Below are 18214 nucleotides of genomic sequence, written 5' to 3'. Positions count from 1 at the left end.
TACCATTTTCCAACTATTTTTGTAGAGATACAATGGTCAGTGTTTTAAATGGAAGGCACTAGCATCCCATCTCAAGGTGCAAGTTGATACTTTGAGAGTTTGCAGTTTATATAAGAATAATAAAGTAACACAAACACATATATATAAAGTAAAATAGGAGCCAACAGGATTGAAGACCAATAGGTCAGAGGTTCGAATCTGAGGAGAGCATGAATGTGCTCCCTTTGTCAGTTCCACCTCCCCATGCGGGGACATGAGAGAAGCCTCCCACAAGGATAGTAAAACATCAAAACACCTAGGCGTCCCCTGGGTAACATCCAGGATGACCAATCCTTTCACACCAGAAGCGACTTGAAGTTTCTCAGGTCGCTCTTGACACAAAAAAATAAAATAAAAAATGCACTGTGCAAGCATTGAATTTTTTGTATACTTTATGACAGAGAAAATAAAGATAATCCATAGCAAATCAAATGTTTACTGCCACACAGTGAACTAGAATCAACAGTGGATACACTGGGTTTAATGGGATTTGCTCTCTGGTATACATGTATGGGATGACAGCCTAAATTTCACAGAATCGTGTGACATTTTAGTAGACGTACAAGCTATTAATAATCAATATATAGAAACAAAGCAGCCCTCACTTTGGCCATTCCTACAGAGCTTGCATTCAGTTCAGGGATGCCCTGGTTGGTCTTGTCACCACGTTCCCACATGCCATAATCCTGAAACAAAAAAGGAAAGCAAAAGGATTTTGAGAAGAGAGATCCTTAGACATGTATCAACAACAGCAATATATCAATGCCCTATTACTAGCAAAAATAAAAAGCTATGCAAGCAGTATCAAATTTGATTTGATGGCTAAATCTGGAGACATTTCTCAGCTTCTTAAGAAAAAATGCGTAACGCTAGTATCGTTCTTCCTCATGCTGTACCTTCCCTGCTTGATGCATCATTAATCAACGCTTCCAGGATCAATTAACTGCAGTTCTCTATTAAATCCAAACCAGTTACCAGGAGTAGAACAATCCAAGATCTTAAACCAGTTTGAAATGGTTTAAGATCACGACTTTTTATGCTTTAGATTCCTATAGTTTCTTGGTTCAGATATAATAGGAAATTATTGAGAAACTGAATCACGGTGTGCTGAGTGGGGAAGCTGCAGCACTAAGAAGGAGTATGTTACCACACAACTTGCCTTAATAAGTCAGTATATATATTTCCCAAATGGTATATGTATATCGACAACAAAAGTACTGTTTTAATTATATTTTATGTTGTTAGGGGAATTGAATTTTGCCAATTGTAAACTGCCCTGAATCGCCTCTGGGCTGAGAAAGGCGGTATATAAATATGGTAAATAAATAAATAAATACTGCTATTTCCAGTAATATATTTTCCAATAAGTATCTTCATTTTGAAAACTGTGATTAATGAACGTGAACTTCAGATGTTGTACTATTTCACTTCACTGGATAGCAGATAATTATGTTATTAATCCCTTAGACTTTTACAAATTTATTTTTTTTTTGTTTTTATTCTATCTTATTAATGTAGGCATTGTTTTATTTCAAAAAGCCATCATGGAACTTCCACTGAAGGGTAGTACAGCAATCTAAACAGATCATTAAATTGAATTACACATTCTTTGGCAAATTAAGATATGTCAAGTAGTCATATCTTCATTTTGATCAGTTTTTACAACCTCAAAAATAAAAAGCAAGCTATTTTAAAACCTTTTTCATAGTTGTAAAAATTACCACACAGATTATTGCCAAAGATACCTATTTATATAAAGGAAAATAAATAAAATGCCAGATACAAAAAATTATTATTGTTTTGTGCCTTTAAGTCATTTTCAACTCATGGTGACCCCATCATGGGGATTTCTTGGTAAAAAAAATTGTTCAGAGGGGGTTTAGCTTTGAATTCCTTTGAGGCTGGTGGGTGTGTGACTTGCCCAAGGTCACTTAGGGTTCTTCCACATAGCTGTATAACCCAGAATATCAAGGCAGAAAATCCCACAATATAAGCTTTGAACTGTGTTATCTGAGTCCACACTGCCATATGTTCCAGGTCAAAGCAGAAAATGTAGGATTTTATTCAGCTGTGTGGAAGGGGCCTCAGTGGGTTTCATGGCCAAGCAATGATTCAAACCCTGATCACCAGAATCATAGTCCAATGCTCAAACTATTATTATCATCCTCATCTTTATTTTTACCAGCCTTCCTCTCAATGTAGGGACTGGAGGAGACTATGCCACCCGACAGTATTTTCTTGGAAGTGTTGTAGATCCAAAACATGGGTTTATGGATATAAATTAAACATACTTACAGCAACTTTGTATGCTGCCTCGATGTAAAACACAAGATTCTGTATAAAAGCAACCTCATCAAGAGTGAAAATAATGCGTAATCCTAATTAAAAAGAGAAACATGATTAAACTGAAGCACAGCAATTGTAATTACAACCATATGAGAATCAATTGAACAGGTCTACATTCCTGGTTGAGTCAAGCAGAGGGAAATAACTTAAGGAAACATTTGCATGCAGTTTCTATTACACCAGAAAGTTCATACTGATAAAAGTGCTGGCTATCTCATGTGTGTGTGTTCATGTTATACCAGTGTTTCTCAAATTGTACTCCTCCAGATGTTTTGGACTTTAGCTACCAGTTTACCAGCTATTAAGAACTGTGAGAAGTCCAAAACATCTGGAGATGTAGTTGGAGAAACTTTATGCTCTACACATTAGAGGTGTGCATTTTTTTTGTTAGTCCTTGTAAATCATATCAAAGTTGTACTTACAAGGCAATACCCGACACGTGGACGTGGCCTGAGCCAAAAACTTAAGAATCGGAATGTACTTAATACAAAGAAATAGCTCGTGTTTTTTTAAAAATATTGTTTATAAAAACTTTGGAAATTCCCCAAAAATCCATGGATAAGTGAAATGTTCTGAAACTTGATGGGCTGACAGTGGTAAATGTGTTCTACCATTGTAGCAAGTTTCAACCCAATAGCTGTAAAATGAGGGAGAAAGGAGCCCCTGAAGTTTCCCCAATTATAGTAATTATATGCAATTACTACAACATAAAAGTAATGACATTTCGTTACTCTCCTTATAGTAACAAAATTTTCACTAACTATACTTTAGAAAAACCTTGGAAACAAAATACCAGCACCCCCTAATTTTGTAATGACCATTGAAACATTTTCTTATCGATTGCAAATGCCTAAATTACACATACATACTAGACTCTAAGATTGAAATTTTAAAGGTGCAAAGTGACAGTGCATCTACATTGGTTTAGAGAAAAGTTACAAGCACAGCAAAGAGAAGGAAATAAGGTTTTGCAGACACAGACTGCAAGGAGGAGACTGATTTTACTGGCTATCGCCAGCTGGTAAGCCTTGTGACTTCTAAAGGATTTTATCCTAGTACACCATCGGGATTCCATCCTGAAATTACACCTGCAATTGGTGTCTTTTTTGTCTCATATAGCACAATATAAAAACATATCATATTTAATGATTCTTAGAAACAAACTCTTTATTTCACCATGCCTCTTCACCAGCATTCCTACATTTCTAAAAGAAGAAAGATTCGGAGTGTGGTGGAGGCTCCTTCTTTGGAAGCTTTTAAGCAGAGGCTGGATGGCCATTTGTCAGGGGTGATTTGAATGCAATATTCCTGCTTCTTGGCAGGGGGTTGGACTGGATGGCCCATGAGGTTTCTTCCAACTCTTTGATTCTATGATTCTATGATTCTAGCACAAATTTCCTTTTTACATTGTAAAGGAAAAGTATCCCCTTGGTATTAAGTTCAGTCATGTCCGACTCTGGGGGGTAGTCCATAGACACTTCCAAGGTCATGTGGCTGGTATTACTGATGGAGCGCCGTTACCTTCCCACTAAATTGGTACCTTTTAATCTACTCACATTTGCATGTTTTCAAACTGCTAGGTTGGCAGAAGCTAAGGCTAACAGCGGGAGCTCACCCCGCCCTCAGATTCAAACCACCATCCTTTTGGCCAGCAAGTTCAGCAGCTCAGTGGTTTAACCCACTGTGCCACGGGGGGCTTCTTTTATGTTGAGAACATTGCAAATAAAATGCATGTCTGTTTCTTTTGCCCACAGCTCTATTCTGTTAACTTCACATCCTGGTAAATGAGTGCTCCATGACATTTAGATTGAACATCCCTCATCTGCTAAGTGCTATAACAATGTGGTAAAGATGACTGGAATGGAACAAGGAATATGAGATTGGTTATGATTCCACTATGAGACGAAGCGGATTTTTAGTGTAGCTTTGTAATTGTTATGTAGTTTATATGTTGTTGTAATTGCCTATTTGTAAATTGTCTTTTATATGTGTGTACACCGCCATGAGTCGCCCTAAAGGGCTGAGAATGGCGGTTAATAAATGCATCAAATAAATAAATAAATAAATAAATCTGAAATTCCAAAATACTCCAAAATCTAAAACTGTCCATATGAGTGGCTGAAATAGTAACATTTTTATTTATTTTATTTATTTATTTACTTTACTTCTATACCGCTGTTCTCAGCCCGAAGGCGACTCACAGCGGTTCACAACCAATAAGGACAGCAAAAATTCAATGCAACAGAGTAAAAACAGTTAACAACTTAACACATTACACAATTAATAAACAATTACTACAATAACCAATCACTATCATATCATCAACAGAAACATAATCCAGATTCGTCATCCATTGTTCCATTCCTATGTTCATTTACCAATCATTGCACTAATTATTCGAACGCCTGCACAAACAGCCAGGTCTTCACTTTTTTTTTGCTTTCCGAGCATTTAAACTTTGTTTTATGCACAAAATTGTTTAAAATAATAAATAGAATTAGACTATGTGTAGAAGATGTATTTGAAACATAAATAAATTTAGACTTGGACCTATTTCTAAGATATCTTATGGTGGACCCATTTCCACAATACCTTATTATGCATATAGCAGGAACAATGTTTCAAAATCTGTAATATAAAACACTTCTGCTACCAAACATTTCAGGCAAGGGATATTCCACCTGTATACCAGACACTCTCCCTTCCCTCTGTATTTGGTCACAGGCCAGATAAGGATGTACCTAAGGCAATATGCTGAAGCCGCTGAGTATTTTTTTTTAAAAGGGCAGATGGTGAAGTGATGAAATGACCATCTGCTTTGTGGGTAGTGAGTCAATCATCTGCAGGATGAATGTCTTACGTAATACATGGAAAATATGTGCTGGCATACTCACGTGCAGACAGTGTAAAAAGGCAACAACAAATTCATGAGTGTGTGCTTTCCTGTAATTCTGGAGAAGATCAAGCCCTTTAGATAACTACAGGAGGCTCCGGTCTTGAAACAGGTTAGTGCTTTGGACAATAACTCCCAAATATCCTAAAAATAACATGGTTGACATAGCAGCATGACTGTTTTGTAGTAGCTTGCCCACTCACAATCAGATTGTTGTGTGCTTTCAAGTCATTTACAGAGGGAGGTTGACTTTACCTTCTTCTGAGGCTGAGAGAGTGTGATTTGTCCAAGACCGTGGGTTTCCACGGCTGAACAAGGACTAGAACTCTAATCTCCAGAGTTGTAGTCAAACCACTACACCATATTGGCACCATCAGTGCAGACCATTATTATATTTCTAATTATGACCTTTTATAATTGACCAGTTATAACAATCATTGAATCATAGCGTTGGAAGAGACCACCAGGGCCACCCAATCCAAAACCTTGCCATGCAGGAAAAAGCACAATGTCAAACGGTTCTTTGAGAATAATGACTCCTGTGACTTACCTGATGCTGTCATCTGAGCCAGGAAGAGGAGGTAAAGGGAAGTGGCATCTACTTGCAGATGTCCCCATTCATTATCACCAACTACTGTCCCACAAGTCGCTGTGTTATACTTGGCATGCAGGCAGTCCTTGGTACTCTGCGTGTGCTTGAACTTTTCAACCTTATCTACCTAAGAAAAATACACAATGTTTTGAGAGTGATCTCTGAAGCCTGGACATTGAAATAAAATGATTCTGCTGAAATGTCCTGTTTCAGATTCACTTAAATGTCAGGGTTCTTAATCTATCAAAATAATGTGCTTGCCCTTACAACATACAAGTTTGATTGAGCAAGGAGTCTTCAAATTTAATGTGGAATCAAATATTTATCTCAAATTAATTTGAACAAGTGAAAGCAACTCAACTACAAGCAAAGTATGTCCAAAGAGTTGTATGTGCCCCCTAAGCTTTCTTTGCAGCAACAGAGGTGAGAAGACCGGTATACAAAACTGCTAAATAAATAAATAAATAATGAATTATCCTCAAGACCAAAACTTTTCTGTGCAAAAGAAGAACAGATGTGTGTCTTTCATGAAAGCAATTCACTTTTAGGTACCTTGCAATGTTCTCTGAACATTTTTTCAAAACCAGATATATACCGGATGTGTATTTTCAGCTACTTCCAGAATTTGGAAGAGGCATTTTTGGCAACCTTAGAATGAGAAAACTGGCCCCTAACCCACACTGGAACATCCGTCATTCTTGGAAATATGACTTTTTAAACTTTACATTCTGAACTCCTTGATATTTCGTCTAGGTAGCTATGAGAATTAGAGATTCACAGGTCCATGGTGTGGGTCAGCTTCGTGCCTTGTATGGGTCTGCACTTTCCACAGGAGAATAGATGTATACGTGGAAATACTCTTATATCCATCTTTGTTTCTGGTGTCTCAACTGGACTCTATAGCTTCAAGTATCTGCGGCTACTTTTCGCAAGTCTGCTAGTTTTGACCTTTCTTAGACAGGAATAGCTTAGTCACAGTAGACCTCGCATTAGAAACATCCCAATTAGACTACTGCAATACAGTCTACATAGGAAATCTCACATTTCAAATAGTTTCAGCATCAACAGACATTTATAACAGTCTGCATTTGGAATAATTTTAATGAGGCTCATTATTTATTATAATTAAAGTCCAAATGCACTTCCTTTTAAACTGAAATGGTTTCAAAGGAATTGCTAAGAAAGAATATTACAACCAGAAGAACTATTTGAATCTAGCCTGATTCATCTTAAACATAACCATATAAATTGTAGTGTTCATGTGACAGAAAAATGAAGACATTCTGCGTATTATTACCTGTCTCATCATACACTGCAGAAGCCCTCGCATCAGTTTTACAACATTCTGTGGGAACATAAGAAAAGAGGGAAATGTCAGTGATCATTCATCTTTGTACCTGAACCAGCCTTCTGAAGACAATATCTAAAATATTACTTGGGAATTTGTGGAACTGGAATTCTTTGTACATAAAAAATCATTTAGTCCATAGTTTGAGGACCCTGATATTTTGACGCATAAAGAAACACATTAAAACCACTTCACATGAGTCCTCAAAGTGATGTATTGTTATAGAACTACACAATATTTAGATGTTAAAATTATCACATTGTCCAACTTGAGATGTCTTTTCCCTCCAAATAAATAACTAGAATAGTCATGCACTCTTTCTCTTTCACAGGGGAAACACTGTATGAAAAGATGCTGCTAAAACCTAGAAGATTTAAGTACAAGCATAATGTTTTGCCCTTCAATGATTCAAGGCTACAGTACAGTCATTTTTTTAACCACTTCTTTAGCCCAAAAGTGCTGTTGTCTCACCAAACTACAACTCATATGATTCTATAGCATTGAGCCATGGCAATAAAAGTGTTCCCAAACTGCATTAAGTCTACAGTGTAGATCAGTAGTTCCCAACCTTTTTTTGACCAAGGACCATTTGACCAGGGACTACTTGACCAGAAACCATTTTGACCAGAAACCACTCAACATTGGTACCAAAAGGGTTACGAATCAGTTTTTGGTCAACTTTAGGTTCAATTTGGGGTGCTGATTCAGAAAATTGCATTAGATATACCACATTAGCTATAGTTTCTGATACAGAACATGTGCCATGGTCAGGACAGAAAAGGAATGGCAGCAGGTGCAAAAGGAGCGAAAATAAAATAAAATAAAATAACTAAGAGGAAGGAGGCCCATGGACCAGATTTTCATCCTTGTGGCCCCCTGGTGGTCTGTGGCCCACAGGTTAAGAACCACTGGTATAGATGAACCTCTAGACTGCATTTAATTACTTTTATGCCCTCTATGAATGGGAACTGCGTAAATCAACAAAGACATAAATTAACTCAATTATCTGACATCAAATCTCAGCTGTAGGTTATATACAAGAAAGTAAATAATAAGAATATAGACATACTTGCTCCAATTCATATGCTTTGGCTTTATCTTCATCCCGATCTGCATTCTTCCTATAGGCCATTCCCAGGCCCCACACGGCCAAAATACTATAGATGTTATCTCGCACCCAGGCATCCTTTTGTTCTGTGCTGGCAGACAGCAGCCCTGTAACTGGGTTCTTAAAAACAAACATATTTCTAAGGAGCAGAACAAAAAGCACAAATAATTCACACAAAAATGAGAAAGTAATCCTTTTTTCAAATCTCTTTCCCACAATGAATTAGATAGCTTTACCATTCCTGCTGTCCTTCAGTATCTTTATATGGAGTTAATACTGGACATAATTGAGAGAGTATATGTAAAGACTTTTAGTGCAGGTTGAGCATCCATTACCTGTAACACCCAAATCCAAAATAGGAAGCTGTCCACATGAGTGGCTGAGATAGTGACATCTTGCTCTGATGGTTCCATGCACACAAATTTTTGTTTCATGCATAAAATCATTTAAAATATTATGTGTAAAATTGCTTTCAGGCTATTGTGTAACGTAATTTTGTATGAAATGTAATTAAATTTTGTATTTAGGCTTTAGTCCCAGCTCCAAGGACTACAGGTAACTACAGGTATTAAAAAAATCCAAAATCTCAAACATTTCTGGTCCCAAGCATTTTGGATAAGAGATATTCAACATGTATATGTGAACACATTGACCGTTCTAAGCAGTTCAAACCAAAACATGTTACTGTCCATTCCAAATATCAAGATGGTGCCTTTTCCCATACTATGAGTACACCTGGCACTCGGATCTTATTTTACTATTGTATTATGGGACAGAATTCTCCACCACAGACCAACACAAAAGGCAAAGGATAGGTTGCCTCCAACAAACAGCCAAGAGGATGTTGACAGAATCCTTGGAGAAGTAAAAGCTACCACCTGCATCCTAGACCCTTGCCCTTCATGGCTGGTCAAACAAGCCAAGGGAAGTACAATCTGGATCAGGGAATTAATTAATGCCTCACTAGATCAAGGCCTGGACTCCACTGCTTTAAAGGATATAGTGGTTAGACTCCTAAAAAACAGTCCCTAGACCCTAAAATCTTAGATAATTATAGACAGTATCTGATTTACCATTTATTAGTAAGATCCTGGATAGGGTGGTGGATAAAAAAACTCCAGGGATTTCTGGATGAGGTTGATTATCTGGATCCATTCCAATCTGACTTCAGACTGAGACATGGAACAGAAACAGCTTTGGTCGTCTTGGTGGATGATCCATGTAGAGAGCTTGCCAGGGAACTGTGACTTAATTAACTTTCCTGGTCCTCTCGGCAGCTTTTGATAGAAGGGGCCTGAGACAACTACCTCACTTTGCCAAATGTCACGACTAACCCCAATTGTCAGTACTGTATAAATCTATTTATACAACTCTTCTGTTCTGTTCTCTTTGATCCTAAGGATGCTGACACAATGTTTTTTTTACTATATAAATATGATAAAATTAAGACACTTAGGGGGCGGGGAAACAAAGCCATATTTGCATTAGCAAAAAAAAGTGGACAGATATAGAAATCTGCCCACTTTTTCTGTTGATGTGAGTATGAACTTACACAGGACCAGATCACTTACAGTTTCTTTGCAGGATCTCAAGCAAAAGTCTTTCTTTTGAACTATAAGGACTGCGCTGGGCCTCTGTGTTATATTTAGAGCATGGAAAACACACTTTCTGGACTATGATTCCTAGAAATAACCACTCCAACCCCACTGCTTCTCCCATTGTGAAGAACATCCAAGTTTGGAAAGATCATCAGGCAGAACACAACCTCAAAGAAAAGATGGAACATGCTTTATATAATGCCCAAGTGCAACAATATGTGTAGGTGCAGCACAAATACGGCACCCTTTTCTTGCTGTGGGAGGAAAGAGAAGGAGATTGGCTGCTGTTTTGTTCTAGCAGCTTTTGCCTGGGCTTGGTGCCAGAGAAGCAACGGAACATTTTAAGCACATTCTGGGGAATCACCTCTGGACAGGCATCAAGGTTTAAAGAGAGGCATGTTGTGAAATCTTACAGAGCCACAACTACTATTAGGAACTGTTCCACTGCATCAAGGACACTGGGGGTTACAATGGATTTTGGTTTTTACCTCCCAAACTGTTATTACGGGACTGCTTTAACAAGACATATTTAAAACAAGGGTAATTGACCACATCATAGAACAAAACCTTGCATTTAAATGTTCAAAATGACTGTGTGTATTTATTAAAGCAATAGCTAAATTTAAGAACAAGTTAAACATTTTTTTCTATTAAAGCCTCAGTGGCCATTAAATGTCCTAACACTGCTTGAATTTTTTAAAAGGTATGGTGAACTTTATCTGCCTTTCTTACTTGGTGTTAAAATACATGGCTTATTTGGATTTTCAATAAGCGACTTTATTACTAATGACAGGCCATAGTCCGGGAGCTGAAAACCTCATAAAGTGAATAAAGTACAAAACTCACATAAATGGACATTGTTGTTCTAATGTGCCTTGAAGTCATTTCCAATTTATGGCAACCCTAATATGAACCTACCATTGGGTTTTCTTGGCAATGTTTGTTTAAATGGGGTTTTATCTTTGCCTTCTTTTAAGCTGAGAGTGTAGGGCTCTTCCAAAGTCACCCAGTGGGTTTTTCATAGCCAAGTGTAGATTCAAACCCTTGTCTCCAGAGTCTTACTCCAACACTGAAATCATTACACCATGCTGGCTAAGCATACAGTATCCCTAAATCCCACCATCCTGGTGGGAATGGTACTATACTAATGAAAATTATTATGATGACGTTTCATTGCTATTCAAAGCTTAAATAGTAACACAAATTTAAAGAAAAGTATGATAATGTTCTCATTGAAATCAAAAAAACATATTCAGTGGAAGAAAGGATTTTGACTAAATTCCAATACATCACGCCAAACATCAATAGAAAAAGAAAAATCAGCAGTGGAATCCTAGCTCACAGATATAACACACAACTATGAGTGCCATCCCAAGACATTTAGCTGCCTAAAGGAGAGCAGTAAACGTCAAGATGCACATAGCAACCACAGCGATCTGTTTATTTTGGTACATGGAACAGAAAATACCGCAAGAACCTCTCTCTGCCTCCAAGCTAAACATAAAGTAATAAAATAATAAAGCAGTTGACATTTCATTATGATACCCTGAATCTTCTACTTGAGGAAGTGGCCTGGAGTTGACAACAAAATGTCTTGGACCAGCCCTTGCTCCCAGCATGTACCAATGCAGGCAACATTAAGCCTCTAAACAGCATACCTACTGACACCAAAACAACTGCCTGGCTTTAGCCGAACACGGGCATTGTAGCTGGACAGTAACCGAGAGGCTGTTCTCAACGTGCCCATACACAAAAAGCTATCTCTTACTGGGAACAACATGACCTCACAAGCTGCTGAGTGAATCTGGAAAGTCATGAAAGGACAGCTCTCTCATCCTGTGAAGTCTCAGGTGTCAATACAATCACGGCAGTCTGCTGACCACATGGCTGTGATATTGAACTGGAGCCTTTTAAGGTGAGCTGAAATGCAATGCCAAGGCAGCCAGGCCAGAACAGATGGGTGCAAAGCTGTCCAAAAATGCCAATTCACCCATATGTCTGATTGACCGGTTAGGCAATGAAGCGAGGTCACAAAACCCGCATTTAGTTTCTGCACTGAATCTGAATTTGTAATCAGTGGGTTTTGCTTCAAAGGCAATCCTAACAAAAGCCTTAGGACTTTTCTTCTTGCAGTGATGTTACCGAGACTGTGTGTCAGCAAGGCTTATTAAAAGTGTGCCCCCACTGCTATATTGTGAAGGAAGCAGCCAAAATCTATCCACACATATACACAGAAAGAGAAAATCACAAACCAAAACACTGAGCATTTTTGCTCTCCATTGAATGACTTCCCTTTCAAATTCAAAAGACAGTCACCACATTACAAAAGCACTAATGGATGGATTTGACTCGCAGTTAACCTGTGTGAAGATTCCACATTTCTGTTGCCTTTGGTGGAGCCATTAAAGACTAAATAAACGGATTGTGCTGGAGTCAGAGTCCAGCCCTGCTGTGCCATTCTGGTAAACACAAGAGCTTACATAATATCAGATTCTCCTAGGACTGCAGTAATGTTACAGCTACTTCCACGCTGAAATCAAGAATGCATTACTGGTTTTTTCCCCCACTTGAAACGAATACAGAAACAAATACTGAACATCTTTAAATATACACACATATTTATCTCTTCTCCCCCCTCCCCCTGCCTTCAACTGTACATTCAGGCAGCACAAGGGACAAATTACTATTATTATTATTATTATTATTATTATTATTATTATTATTATTATCCCACCTTTCTTTGTACATAATCATTGTAAAGATTCCATATGTAAATTTTTTATAAAAATATATTTCTACAATAAACACATATTAAAACATATTTAAAGATTAAAATGGTGTAGCCTGTCTGCAATGAGCTCCCCTCTCCAGCTGCAAGTTCCTCAATTTCCAAGTCACAGCAATGCCAGGATAGGCAGAAATACTGGACAGGCACATAAACACCCTCTTATCCTGAACATCCTGTTGCACTGATGTTTACTCAAGTGGGGGGGGGGGGAGAAAAGAAGGGGAAGGTATTAATGAAACAGTTAAAATGAGATCAAAGGAAAGAGAGAAAAGACAACTCTTTCAAGTATAAACTTGCACATGTGTGTGTATTTTAAGTTGTATATGATAACCGCAAGAATTTCAAAGGGTCTGCCAACCTAGCAGTTTGAAAACATGCAAATGTGAGTAGATCAATAGGTAAAGTGTTCCATCCAGTCATCCCAGCCTCAGAGGCGGCTATGAACACGACTAGACTTAATGTCAAGGAAAAACTTTTAGCTTTTACTACTTGAAATTCATTGAACCTCCCACGCAAGGACTGACCCTGCTTAGCTTCCTGGATCAGATAGGATCTAGTGCCTTTGGGGTATTAGGCCAAACAAACTTTTCATGAAGCCCTATTGACTTCAAAAGTGACTAACAGAAAGAAAGACCTCACCTCTGAGGATGCTTGCCATAGATGCAGGCGAAATGTCAGGAGAAATGCCTCTAGAACATGGCCATATAGCCCGAAAAAACCCACAAGAACTGAGAAAGAAAGTGACTAACAAAAAGCAAAATCCCTTGTTCCCATTACTACAAGATCAGACTATTTTAATTGAAGACTAAGTCAAAGGACAGTACAGTTTGCAACAGTAAAATACCTTTAAATTAATGAATTGATAGACTTCGTGCATTGGCCTAAATCCAACTGTTAGAATGGATCAACTGAATGAATCGAATTTATTGTGTCGACTTAACAAATTTTCATTGATTCAGTATGTCTATTCAAATTAGGACTAACAATTGAATTTAGGCCAGTGCTCTAATTCCCTCAGCTAATTAAGATAAAGATGATCAGCTATAGACAATTATGTTTATCTAGCACTTTTCAATTTTGACATTGTCTGAATTTTTTTACATCAATCTAAGAAATCTTAACAGCCAGCTATTAAAATAAAAAAGGCAAACCAATGTTTATAGTAAAATTACTGAGTTTAGCGTCTCCTCTAGAGGCCCCTTCAATTATAAATCTATAGATCTACATAGAGGGAAGAGTATACCCTATGTACATTTGCTTGTGTCAATACCATACTCTTTTTTTGCAGGTTCACAGAGTGAACAATCATGTGTGTTTGGCATTTAGGACAGGATATGTGGCTTCCGCAACCATCAAAATTGGTATAGGTGAGCAGCAACAACTATCTTTAATACAGTAGATGCTTATGTGAAAGCACCGATCGTGTTTGGTGTGAGGCCACCCTGAGTCCCCTTTCAGGGATGAGAAGGGCAGGTTATAAATGCAGAAAATAATAAATAAATAAACAATGCTATCAATTACACTCACACAAGTGTCACCTGCAATATGAATGTAACAAAACTTAATTCTGCTAGTCAGGATCAAAGCTATGCCATTCCATTCTCCATTCTCACTCTCTCAAAAATCGGGCATAATTTCTGGGCAAGCTTCATTGTCATTAGGCTATCCAAGGGGTCTCCTACAAATAAGACTTCCTTGTTGTTTGCTTTAATAGGTCTTCGAGTCTTGGTGTTCCCTCAAATATGGTCATATCTCCCTCTTCTTTTGGACTGGTACTATCTCAGTATATCATCTACAATATTTACAGCCTAGGTAATGGAAACTTAACACACTCTAGACCAGGGGTGTCAAACTTCTGAAGCTCAGAAACATTATCTGTTTTAAAGACAGCTACAAAAATCCCCAGCTAGCAAGGTATCCTAGGCAGTCCAATTTTCTTCCATGCCATAGGCATTTTGGAAGACTCACCCCCAATAGCCACAGATTCTGCATCCATTGATTCAACCATCCACAGCTCTCTCTATATATGTGTATCTATATCTTCCCCAAGACCAAACCTTGACTTTGTCTTTTTATATAAAGAGTCACATTTAACTGTGCCATTGTACATAATGAAACTTGAGCATCCACAGATTTTGGTATCCACAAAGGGCAGTGTGTTTTGGAATCAAACCCCAGAGGATACTAAAGGGAATACATACAATATATCTTTTTAAACACACGATGGACATTATATTTCTCTGCCTAAAGTTGACAGACACTACTAAATACCTGTTCCCACAGAAATAAAAGTATTTCATTAAATGACTTGGAATACTCTATAACCAGGGGTCCTCAAACTTTTTAAACAGAGGGCCAGATCACAGTCTCTCAAACTGCTGGAGGGCCGGATTATAATTTGAAAAAAGGATGATGAATTCCTATGCACACTGCACATATCTTATTTGTAGTGTAAAAAACACTTTAAAACAATACAATCATTAAAATGAAGAACAATTTTAACGAATATAAACTTATTAGTATATCAATGGGAAGTGTGGGTCTGCTTTTGGCTGATGAGATAGGATTGTTGTTGTTGTTGTTGTTGTTGTTGTTGTTGTTGTTGTGTGCTTTCAAGTCATTTCAGACTTTGGTTGACCCTGAGCGAGGGCCAGGTAAATTACCTTGGAGGGCCGTATCCAGCCCTCGGGCCTTAGTTTGAGGACCCCTGCTCTATACATTTAGTTAATTTAAGAACCTCACAGACAGATATAAATAAACAATGTTTGCTAACATTATAAAAGGTAAAGGTTTCCCCTTGACATTAAGTCTAGTCATGTCTGACTTTGGGGGGGGGGTGCTCATCTAAGCCGAAGAGCTGGCGTTGTCCATAGATGTCTCCAAGGTCATGTGGCCAGCATGACTGAATGGAGTACCATTACTTTCCTGCCAGAATGGTACCTATTGATCTACTCACATTTGCATGTTTTCTAACTGCTAGGTTGGCAGAAGCTGGGGCTAAACGTGAGAGTTCACTTCACTCCCCAGATTCAAACCACAGATCTTTTGGTCAGCAAATTCAGCAGCTCAACAGTTTAACCAATTGCACCACCAGGGACTAACATTATATCTATATCTATATATATTATACATACTATACACACACACATAGATAGATGAAAGAGAGAAAAAGAGAGAGAAAGAGAGAGAGGATTTGCATGTATATATAAATATAGCTTTTTATTAAGGGGAATGGCCCATCCATCTGTATGACCTACACTGACCTGGAGGTTCAAAATAGTCTGCTGAACAAGCCTCGCATAGCCATCTAAGCGGACTCCAGAGTTGCTTCTGCTCCTCATCTCAAAGGTGCTCAAACTTGTTCAGGAGAAAAGGTGTGACTGGTTGCAGCAGGCTTTGGCATTGCCAGCTCATTCCTCCATCAGCCCACCAGACTGTAACTCTTGAAGACAGCGGGCATCCTTGTTCCAAAATAAACAAAACAGATGTCAACAAAAACGCATTTGGGAGTTTCCCCGTCATGCAAGAATGCTCTTCTGTGTGCTATTCTACATGTTTAACAATTCCTATATAACTGGTTTATCATGACTTTACAGTATGGTTAATAAACTGCATTGAGTACGTATATTGACAGTGGAATTAATAAATCATTCCAAATCCTAAGAAATTTGCTCATTCGTTATCCTGTATGGATCTTGCCTAAGGAAGTTTGATGACAAAAGTTAGGACAGTTTGCACTGACTTTTTCTATTTTATTCTCTTTCTTGTAGTTTGAAGCCATTGTTCTGCGTCCTAGTCTCCAGGGAAGCAGAAAACAAGCTTGCTCCCTCCTCCCTGTGGCTTCCTCTCACATATTTATACATTACTATCATGTCTCCTCTCAGCCTTCTCTTTTTCAGGCTAAACATGCCCAGCTCCTTAAGCCGCTCTTCATAGGGCTTGTTCTCCAGACCCTTGATCATTTTAGTCACCCTCCTCTGGACACATTCCAGCTTGTCAATATCTCTCTTCAATTGTGGTGCCCAGAATTGGATACAATATTCCAGGTGTGGTCAAACCAAGGCACAACAGAGGAGTAGCATTACTTCCCTATATCTAGACACTATGCTCCTACTGATGCAGGCCAAAATCCCATTGGCTTTTTTTTGTCGCCACATGACCTACTTGCCTATGTAATTTCCCACAATTGCTGGTTACTTTGTGATTTCCACACAATGGCAAGAAGAGCTCTATGATTCTATCATGTAAAGCAGGCCTGGGCAAACTTGGGCTCTCCAGGTGTTTTGGACTTCAACTCCCACCATTCCTAACCGCCTCATACCCCTTCCTTTCCCCCCTCGGCTGCTAGGAGCACTTTGAAAGATTTGCACCATGTTTTTGGGGCATTTTGGTTGGCCAAGAAAGGTACGCCACTTTTCTGGATTTGGGATTTTGTTTCCTTGGCCTGGGCTAGATCCAGGGGAATCTGGATCAGAATATATCTTGGGGAGTCTTGCTTTTACAGAATGCCACTTAAAGCAATTCACCTCCTTTTACAAAACCTGGGGTGCCACATAATGCAGTGCCATATAATGCAATTTGAAAGGGTCAGTGCAGTAGACACCCATAAGCAGTTCTCCTCCACTGAACTGCATCATATGAGTTTCACCATAGGGCAGTGTAGATGGGGACTTGGGGCCAGGAACTAAGGGGTCCCCCCAAGGTCATCTATCCGATCCCCCCCCCCCCTTAAAACATTGCCTTCCATCAATAGGATGCGCCCCCAAGTTTGCCAGCAAAAGAAATGCTGGGAAAGACCAAAAAATGAGGAATTCCCTTACCTGCATAGGCTGTGAGTGAGTGATGTTACTCCACAAAGCAAACCAGAAGGAAGAAGCTCCCTTCCCACTGCATAGAAACCCGATTCCTTGAAAAACTGCTCCAACTCGTCCGGAGGAGCTGTCTATCCCCTCCAGGTCGGTGTTTTCAAGCGGACAGCAGCGCCCTTGGGGCCCAGGAATGCCTCTTCCGCTCTATTAGGGTGTTTACGGCGCCGTAAATGCCCTCAGCCGCCCGCCCCCTTCTTTTGTGTCCTGCCTCTACGGCGGGTCCTAAAAGGCTACTGGGATATGTATTCTCCATAGAGGCGTGCGAGGATAGAGAAGAAAAAAAGCTGAGTTCCCTTTATGGTGTGCTCCATGCGTTACAAGGAAGTGCATTAATGGATGCACTTCATGCCCGCTCCTTGCATTATTAATTAACTAGCCGTTTTTATGTAGCTGCCAGGACCTGGTTGCTTGCCAGCCTCCCTTCCTTGGCAAGGGCAGAATGGGGATGGGGTTTGTGCACTGTGTCCTCTCTCTGTCTGCTGCCAAAACAAACAAGATTTGAAAATTGGACCATTTTTAAATGCATCATAACTAATATTTTAATATCCCCATCCAGTTTGTGCAGTGGTGTTCTACAGTGCAGAATTAATGCAGTTTGACACCACTTTGACTGCCATGGGATCCTGGGAGCTGC

The 18214-nt window shown here is 38.9% G+C and overlaps 1 protein-coding gene across 4 annotated transcripts in view; it reads right to left on the bottom strand.

Moving 5' to 3' along the window:
* The window catches only part of PHKA2 (phosphorylase kinase regulatory subunit alpha 2), a 66897-nt gene extending 49122 nt beyond the window's left edge, over nucleotides 1-17775 (bottom strand). For all 4 annotated transcript variants that reach the window (XM_060770060.2, XM_060770063.2, XM_060770061.2 and 1 more), the window contains exons 1-7: nucleotides 17533-17775; nucleotides 15976-16173; nucleotides 8288-8446; nucleotides 7168-7215; nucleotides 5829-5997; nucleotides 2335-2417; nucleotides 645-725 (exon numbers count right to left, since the gene is read on the bottom strand). In XM_060770060.2, the coding sequence (XP_060626043.1) occupies nucleotides 645-725; nucleotides 2335-2417; nucleotides 5829-5997; nucleotides 7168-7215; nucleotides 8288-8446; nucleotides 15976-16053 (618 nt within the window). In that variant the 5' untranslated portion in view covers nucleotides 16054-16173; nucleotides 17533-17775. The remainder of the gene's footprint in view (nucleotides 1-644; nucleotides 726-2334; nucleotides 2418-5828; nucleotides 5998-7167; nucleotides 7216-8287; nucleotides 8447-15975; nucleotides 16174-17532) is intronic.
* Between the last annotated feature and the right edge of the window lie 439 nt (nucleotides 17776-18214).

The sequence above is a fragment of the Anolis sagrei genome, chromosome 3 (genome assembly GCF_037176765.1).
Source record: "Anolis sagrei isolate rAnoSag1 chromosome 3, rAnoSag1.mat, whole genome shotgun sequence".
In the NCBI taxonomy this organism is placed as follows: domain Eukaryota; kingdom Metazoa; phylum Chordata; class Lepidosauria; order Squamata; family Dactyloidae; genus Anolis; species Anolis sagrei.
Note: the sequence above shows the minus strand (reverse complement) of the source record. Positions and strands in the feature narration are given on the sequence as shown.